Here is an 8206-nt window from a genome sequence, read left to right on the forward strand (position 1 = left end):
ACTCCAACGTCGGTTATCCATTTTGGTGGCAAAAACGGGAAAGCAGACTATTATCTAAATGGTGGCCGATTCGGAAAGGGGGAGATGCAGCGAGACCTGGGTGTCATGGTACACCAGTCATTGAAGGTAGGCATGCAGGTGCAGCAGGCAGTAAAGAAAGCGAATGGTATGTTAGCTTTCATTGCAAAAGGATTTGAGTATAGGAGCAGAGAGGTTCTACTGCAGTTGTACAGGGTCTTGATGAGACCACACCTGGAGTATTGCGTACAGTTTTGGTCTCCAAATCTGAGGAAGGACATTATTGCCATAGAGGGAGTGCAGAGAAGGTTCACCAGACTGATTCCTGGGATGTCAGGACTGTCTTATGAAGAAAGACTGGATAGACTTGGTTTATACTCTCTAGAATTTAGAAGATTGAGAGGGGATCTTATAGAAACTTACAACATTCTTAAGGGGTTGGACAGGCTAGATGCAGGAAGATTGTTCCCGATGTTGGGAAGTCCAGGACAAGGGGTCACAGCTTAAGGATAAGGGGGAAATCCTTTAAAACCGAGATGAGAAGAACTTTTTTCACACAGAGAGTGGTGAATCTCTGGAACTCTCTGCCACAGAGGGTAGTTGAGGCCAGTTCATTGGCTATATTTAAGAGGGAGTTAGATGTGGCCCTTGTGGCTAAGGGGATCAGGGGGTATGGAGAGAAGGCAGGTACGGGATACTGAGTTGGATGATCAGCCATGATCATATTGAATGGCGGTGCAGGCTCGAAGGGCCGAATGGCCTACTCCTGCACCTGATTTCTATGTTTCTATGTTTCTATGTAAAAAGCTCAAGTAACTCAGCGGGCAGACAGCATCTCTGGAGAACAGGAACACGTGACATTTTGAGTTAAGACCCTTCTTCAGGCACACAGAATATTTGAGTTTCATTCACAAGGAAAGCGGATCTGTTATTCCTTATACATATTTTGTGGTGCATTATATTGCCCACGAGGGTGTTGGAGGCAAACTTTCACACTGCATTTAAGTAGTAACTAGATGAGTATATAAGTCAAGAACGTGTAGGAAGCTATGGACCAAGTGATGGTAAATGGGATTAGTACAGATGGGTACTTGAGGGCCAGCATTGGCAGGGTGGGGCAGAGTACCAGCATTTCTAGGAACTATGGGATAGGCCCAACAGCTAGTTAATACAAACAAGAACAAGTTTTCACAGAAATAAAACTGTTCATATGTAATTCTCCAGCAGTAATCAAACATCATTGTCCTATTGAAATAAGGTTAAGGAAGACATTAAGTGGCCTACTGCTGTAATAACTCATAGTTAAAAACATATCTTTGCCAGTTCACATATAGTTCAAGGTACATTTGTTCTATTAATTAATATTCCGGTTGTTTGTATATCCAGGGAGCCATTTCTCAACACTATAATAAAATCATTTAAGTTGGCTAGGCTGTTGTACTAAGAACCCATCAGATTGTAAATCATTGTAAATGTGCAGTTCTATAAAATTATTGATGCGCACACCCAAATGGATCTTATACTTTAGCATAAACACATGCCCTCTAATTACAGATTCCTCAGCCACCGGGAAAAGCTCCTACTATCCACCCAGCTATGTTCTTTTTCATTCACTGCATGTGGCTCCATACAAAGAGAGTCACCTTAGTTCCTAATGGACCGCACTCCAGCCCTGGCTCTTATTCTTATTAGGTAATAAAATATTATAGATATACTTGCAACTAGCTGCACCCATTTCTGTTCCTGCATCACAGAACTCATCTCCAAATACCTTGATTCCATCCTATTACCCATATCCAGTCTCTGCCATCTTACATCCGAGACACCTCATATGCCCTTTAACTGCCCTTTAACTCCTCAATAGTGTTCAATTTCTAGATCACCCCCCCCCCCCCCACTGTCTCATGGCCCCATCTCCATCACCTCCCAGTTCATTTTAGTTTAATGTCACGTGTACAGTGGCACAGTGAAAAGCTTTTGTTGCCAGGAAGGTCTCATGGCTCTCCGGTTCTACGTCGAACAAAGACTCAATCAATTTCCATCTACTAACACTCTCCTCTGCCTGGCAGAACTTGGCCTCATCCTCAACAACTTGCTCTACATGTTAAAGGTGTAGCCTTAGGCACTTGCATGGGGCCCAAGTATGCCTGCCTTTACTTCGGTTACAGTCCTTGTTCCAAACATACACTGGCACCATCCCCTAACTCTTTCTCTGCTACATTGACAACTGCATTGGAGCTTCCTCCTGCACCTGTGCAGAATCCGTTGATTTCATTAACCTTACAACTAACTTCCACCCTGCCCTCAAATTAACATAGACTATCTTTGACAACTCTCTCCTCTTTCTTGATCTCCCTATCGCCATCATAGGGGACAGACTATCGACATACATCTTCAACAAACCTATCGACCCCCACAGCTATCTGGACTGCACTCCCTCCCCATGTTACCCGGCCTCTTGCAAAGAAACTATCCCCTACTCTCAATATCTCCATCTCCACTGCATCTGTTCCAAAGATGAGGCTTTCCATTCAAGAACATCCGAGATTTCCATCAACTCCTCCAGTTACATCTTCCCATTCCCACTCCTTTCCACAGTAGAGACTGCCCCCAGTGCAACTCCAACTTGCACTCCTCCCGCCCGACCCCCTCCATAGGTATTTTCCCCAGCAACCGCGGAGATGTAACACTGGCCCCTCACCTCCATCCAAGGACCTCAGCAGTCCTTTTAAGTGAGACAAATGTTCATGTGCACCTCCTCCAACCTCATCTACTATATTTGGTGTACCCAATGTGGCCTCCTGTACATTGGCGAGACCAAATGTAGACTTGATAACCGTTTTGCCGCGCATTTGCACTTGGACCGACTAGGTCTACTGGATCGCCCGGTTGCAAACCATTTTAACTCCTCTTCCCATTCCCACACTGACCTTTCTGTACTGCATTTCGTTGTCTCTGAGTGCATTTCGTTGTTTCTGTACTGTACACTGACAATGACAATTAAAATTGAATCTGAAATTGAATCTGAGGTACTGGGCCTCCTCCATTGACAGAATGAGGCCACGTGCAAACTGGAGGAACAGCACCTCATAGTTCCGCTTGGCTATCTTAAAGTCCAATGGTATGAACATTGAATACTGCAATTTTATGTAACTACATCCGTCCCCACCCCCCCCCCCCCCCCCCCTTCCTTCTCCTCCCCCTGCCCCCACTCACCCCTGTGCCTCACCTAAACACACACCTATCTCTCCCCTCTCTCTTCCTTTCTCCCACATCCCTCACCTGTTATGATATGATAAAACTTTATTTATCCCAGGAGAGAAATTGATGTGCCATCAGGCACAAAAAAACAAAATACATGAAACATGAAATTAAAGTGATGAGTGGAAAAAATTGGGGATGTGCAAAGATTGGGGAGGATTGGGGTGGGGAGGGGAGTCACTCAGTCTACCCCACGACGGAACGGGGAGGAGTTGTACAGTTTGATAGGCACAGAGAAGAAGGATCTCCTGTGGCGTTCAGTCCTGCATCTTGGTGGAGCCAGTCTGTTGCTGAAGGTACTCCTGAGGTTAACCAGTGTGTCATGGAGGGGGCAAGCTGTATTGTCCAAGATGCTCCGCAGTTTGAGGAGCATCCTCCCCTTCAAGACCACCTCCCATGAATCCAACTCCGCCCCAAGATGGAGCCAGCCTTCCTGAGGAGTTTGTTAATCTCATTGTTACTTGCCAGGCATTCCTTTCCTTATGTCTATAGTTTCCCTCTTGACCACCCCTGCTCTGGCCTGGTCTGCCCACTAACATCTGGATGCCAGGCTCATCAGTTCAATCAGCTGTTCCTACCAACTAAACTAATTACTTCTCCAGATTTTAAAATTAACGCTTTTAACGCTGTTAAAAAGACAGCACGGTGACACAGCGTTAGAGTTGCTACCTTACAGCACCAGAGTCCCAGGTTCGATCCCGACTACGGGTGCTTGCCTGTACGGAGTTTGCACGTTCTTCCCGTGAACTGCGTGGGTTTTCTCCAAGATCCTCAGTTTCCTCCCACACTCCAAGGCCGTACAGGTTTGTCGATTAATTAGCTTGGTTATAAAAAATGTAAAATTGTCGCTTGTGAGTGTAGGAATGTGCGGGGATCGCTGGTCGGTGTGGACTCAGTGGGCCGAAGGGCCTGTTTCCGCTCTGTATCTCTAAACTAAACTGAAATAAATTAAAAAAAAACACGTTTAATGATAATTTGAGTCTAACTTGTTTCCACACAAAGAAACATATGCCTTTTAAATTCCATGAATCACTCATCATTGTTTTTCCTCACTTCAGCTGGTGTTTTTGTATGTAGAATCTGTCTTTGATCTGGCCAAATCTAAATCACATTAACTTAGCCGCGGGCAATAGCTTGTAAGGAAAGATATGCATCAATTCTACTGAAACGAGCCAGCATAACGGGTCCTTAAAAGTAGACACGAACCAGCTTGAGGCAAAACAATTGAACTGCTCTTAAAGGCCCAGTCCCACTTTCCCGAGTTACTCACGAACTCTCCTAAGTTTTCCCCTTAATTTGAACTCGGAGAAATATGGTAATAGCCATTCGTAGGTACTTGGGGCTATTTTTTTTACTTGTAGACATTTTTCAACATGTTGAAAAAGCGTCCCAACTTACCTGATGCCCCGAGTTCTTACGGCTGGCATGACGAGCCGCTATGAAACATCTACGGACTCCTATATAACCATATAACAATGACAGCATGGAAACAGGCCAACTCGGCCCTTCTAGTCCGTGCCGAGTACTTATTCTCCCCTAGTCCCATCTACCTGCACTCAGACCATAACCCTCCATTCCTTTCCCATCCATATACCTATCCAATCTATTTTTAAATGATAAAATCGAACCTGCCTCCACCACTTCAACTGGAAGCTCATTCCACACAGGCTCACTCCTATGGCCTCTTACGAGCTCGCTACCGACATTCCCCGACATTCTCCGAGTTCGAATCAAGGGGAAAACTCGGGAGAGTTTGTGAGTAACTCAGGAAAGTGGGACAGGGCCTTAAATATCAAGGAGTGCTGATAACACCCTAAAGGAAATTATAATTGTTTGCAAATACTTTTGAAAAGAGAGAAAAAAAGACTTCAAATTACACAATTCAGTTCATTCCAAAGTTCCTCATTGCCAGCGTTTAAGTGTAGGTTCAGTTACGATGAAGTCCAGCAGCTATGACGATGTGAGCAAGCTATCCCAAACACCACGTCCATGAACAAGTAATCTTTTAATGACACTGCTTAAAGCGTAAATAATCATGGAGAATACCAGAATAAAATCCTCTGCTCTTCTTTAAAAGTTGCATCACAAAGTTTAATGTGCATCTAAAAACAGCACCATCCACAATGCAGATCTACCACAGTATTGCTCCTTTACTGTGTCAGACATCATGTTAATTTGTGTTGTTTTCAAACTTCTTTCGTGCTGGGTTTGGGATGATTGACCACTCAGAACCACAATTTGATGTACAAGGTATGATGTGCCATTGTAGTGGTCGCCCCCTTGATGTCCTTTGACCTTAGTGCATCAGGGACCCTGGATGCCAGACTGGGTCAAATGCCGTCTTTAGTAGTAGATAGTGGTTCAGGAGTGCTCTCTGGATGCAGTAGTATGGTTCGGTTGTCTGACAAGCTGGGAAGAAACTGTCCCTGCGTTTTCACACTTCTATAACTTTTGCCTGATGGGTGAGGGGAGAAGAGGGAGTGGCCAAGGTGCGACTCGTCTTTGATTATGCTGCTGGCCTTGCCGAGGCAAGTCGAGTTATAAATGAGTTAATGGAAGGGAGGTTGGTTTGTGTGATGGTCTGGGCTGCGTCCACAATTCGCTGCAGGAGGGCCCTCATTTTGGGATCTGGCATTACACAGTTTATCACCCATTACTGCAACTGAACATCCTGGGTGAAGGTCACAGATGAAGAAAATACACAAGATTCTCCCTGGCCTTGTCCTCCTCGTGGCAACAAATATTATATCATAGAATGCAAATCAGTAGACCACAGGAACTGGCACTTCGACCCACTATGCCTGCACCCATCATGATGCCAATGTGCCTAATTCTATCTCCCATTCTATCCAAATAGGTGTGCACGATACACTGACCATACCATTCTGCTTCGATTGAAACACAGACAGAGGTCAGACAAAGTCCTCGTGAACTTCTAGTCAACTCCAATTAGAGCTCTGCTTAATGCTACCTGAGAGGAGACTGTTGTCATCAGAAACAGACTGTTCCCATCTGGGAGTTGATCATATTCAGTGGTACATATCCAAATCTAGTAGCAAATGAGTCGCACTTTCAAAGATCCCGTTGGAAGACCAGTGATTTTGTGGAGCAAGAAACTGCAAGTCTTCTTTGAGATGTTAGAACAACTTGTCATCTTAGATGTTGCAGACACTGGCTGACATTTATAGGACATAACTTGTAGTAGTAAAACAAACATGCCTCCAGCACTGTGGTTGCAGATCTGGTTAATAGGTAGCAGGGCCAGGAAGCCTCGCTGAAATGCAGCATATCCAGAATAACCTTTCACTTGACACCATCTGTTGAGACCCTACTTCGTCCTCCTTCTCCACAACCGTCACGCTGTGAGACTATTTTTTCAATCAATTTTCAAGACATATATATCCCTGGCAAGGCTACCATTTATTGTTCATTTTAAATTGCCGTTCAGAATTGATTTATGGAAAGATTTAGCATGGAAACAGGCTCTGCAAATTTTACAGTGCCTTTCCAAGTATATGGTTTGAGTCAGTACCGTTAAATTTGTTTCCAAAATTATTTCTCGCACTCCAGATCAAATCTGCAAACAGTCTTTTTACTGCAGAGGTTCTTTTGCCAATTTGCTCATCTCGAGAGAATAAGAATGTCGACCTCCCCTTAGAATAAAGGAGAGGTCATTTAAGACTGAGGTGAGAAAAAACTTTTTCACCCAGAGAGTTGTGAATTTGTGGAATTCCCTGCCACAGAGAGCAGTGGAGGCCAAGTCACTGGATGGATTTAAGAGAGAGTTAGATAGAGCTCTAGGGGCTAGTGCAGTCAAGGGATATGGGGAGAAGGCAGGCACGGGTTATTGATAGGGGATGATCAGCCATGATCACAATGAATGGCGGTGCTGGCTGAAAGGGCCGAATGGCCTCCTCCTGCACCTATTTTCTATGTTTCTATGAGAGACATGGATCACCAAGCGAACACACTACTGGCGACTGGTTGAAAAGTAACATAAACCTTTTGCTTTCTCCCTCTACAGTAATTGCAGGCATCAAAGAGACTGAAGAGAGATTCTACCTGATTGTAAAGGAAGGGAAGAATTACAATGCTGCACTTGTGCACTGCAAAGTCAGAGGAGGGTCACTAGCAATGCCAAAGGACGAAGAAACAAACTCATTGATTGCTGCCTACGTGAATAAGACTGGCTTATCACGAGTGTTTATTGGTGTGAATGATTTGGAAAAGGAAAGGCAGTTCATGTACACTGACTCCACCCCCCTGCAGAATTACAGCCATTGGAGACCTGGAGAACCCAACAATGCCTTTGGTGGTGAAGATTGTGTAGAGCTGGTGAGTGATGGAGGATGGAATGACGTGGAGTGCCATCTCACCATATATTTTGTCTGTGAATTTTTAAAGAAAAATTCATGATCTAATCTACCTATCACCGACTATAATTGTCATTGCTGATGTCAGATGTTCTCTGCGTCTGTTCATATCTTGTAGTGGGTTCATAGTTCAGAACAATTATTTAGCTCTACTGATTGTATATCAACTCATAAAACTGTGTACAATAATCTTCAATTTAAAAGTCAAATATTGGTAGAAAACATTGATGAGAAAAGTACACTCTGATCTATAATGTTGTTGTTTTGGGCATTTTGTAAAAGTATGCTTTGTAACGTAATAAAGAATAATCCAGTATTCAATTCTTGCAGCGATCCCTGTGATCTGATCTATTCCATCACTACTTCTTACAAGCTTATAATTTTTAGTACTATCAGTCGGTCTCTATCACTGTATAACAACATGTAATGGGTACATTAGTGATGCTGTGGTTAAGTTTTTGAACTAGGTATTTCAGAATCCCAAATCCAAGTTCCACCATGGGAACTGTGAAATTTGAATTCAGAAATAATCTAGATTTAAAAGAAGTTAGTAT

General features: G+C 43.8%; 1 protein-coding gene across 2 annotated transcripts in view; it reads left to right on the forward strand.

Moving 5' to 3' along the window:
• LOC129696571 (collectin-10-like) overlaps positions 1-7973 on the forward strand; it is an 87468-nt gene extending 79495 nt beyond the window's left edge. For both annotated transcript variants that reach the window (XM_055634605.1, XM_055634606.1), the window contains one exon: positions 7304-7973. In XM_055634605.1, the coding sequence (XP_055490580.1) occupies positions 7304-7695 (392 nt within the window). In that variant the 3' untranslated portion in view covers positions 7696-7973. The remainder of the gene's footprint in view (positions 1-7303) is intronic.
• Positions 7974-8206: the final 233 nt, after the last annotated feature.

The sequence above is a fragment of the Leucoraja erinacea genome, chromosome 4 (genome assembly GCF_028641065.1).
Source record: "Leucoraja erinacea ecotype New England chromosome 4, Leri_hhj_1, whole genome shotgun sequence".
NCBI classification, from domain to species: domain Eukaryota; kingdom Metazoa; phylum Chordata; class Chondrichthyes; order Rajiformes; family Rajidae; genus Leucoraja; species Leucoraja erinaceus.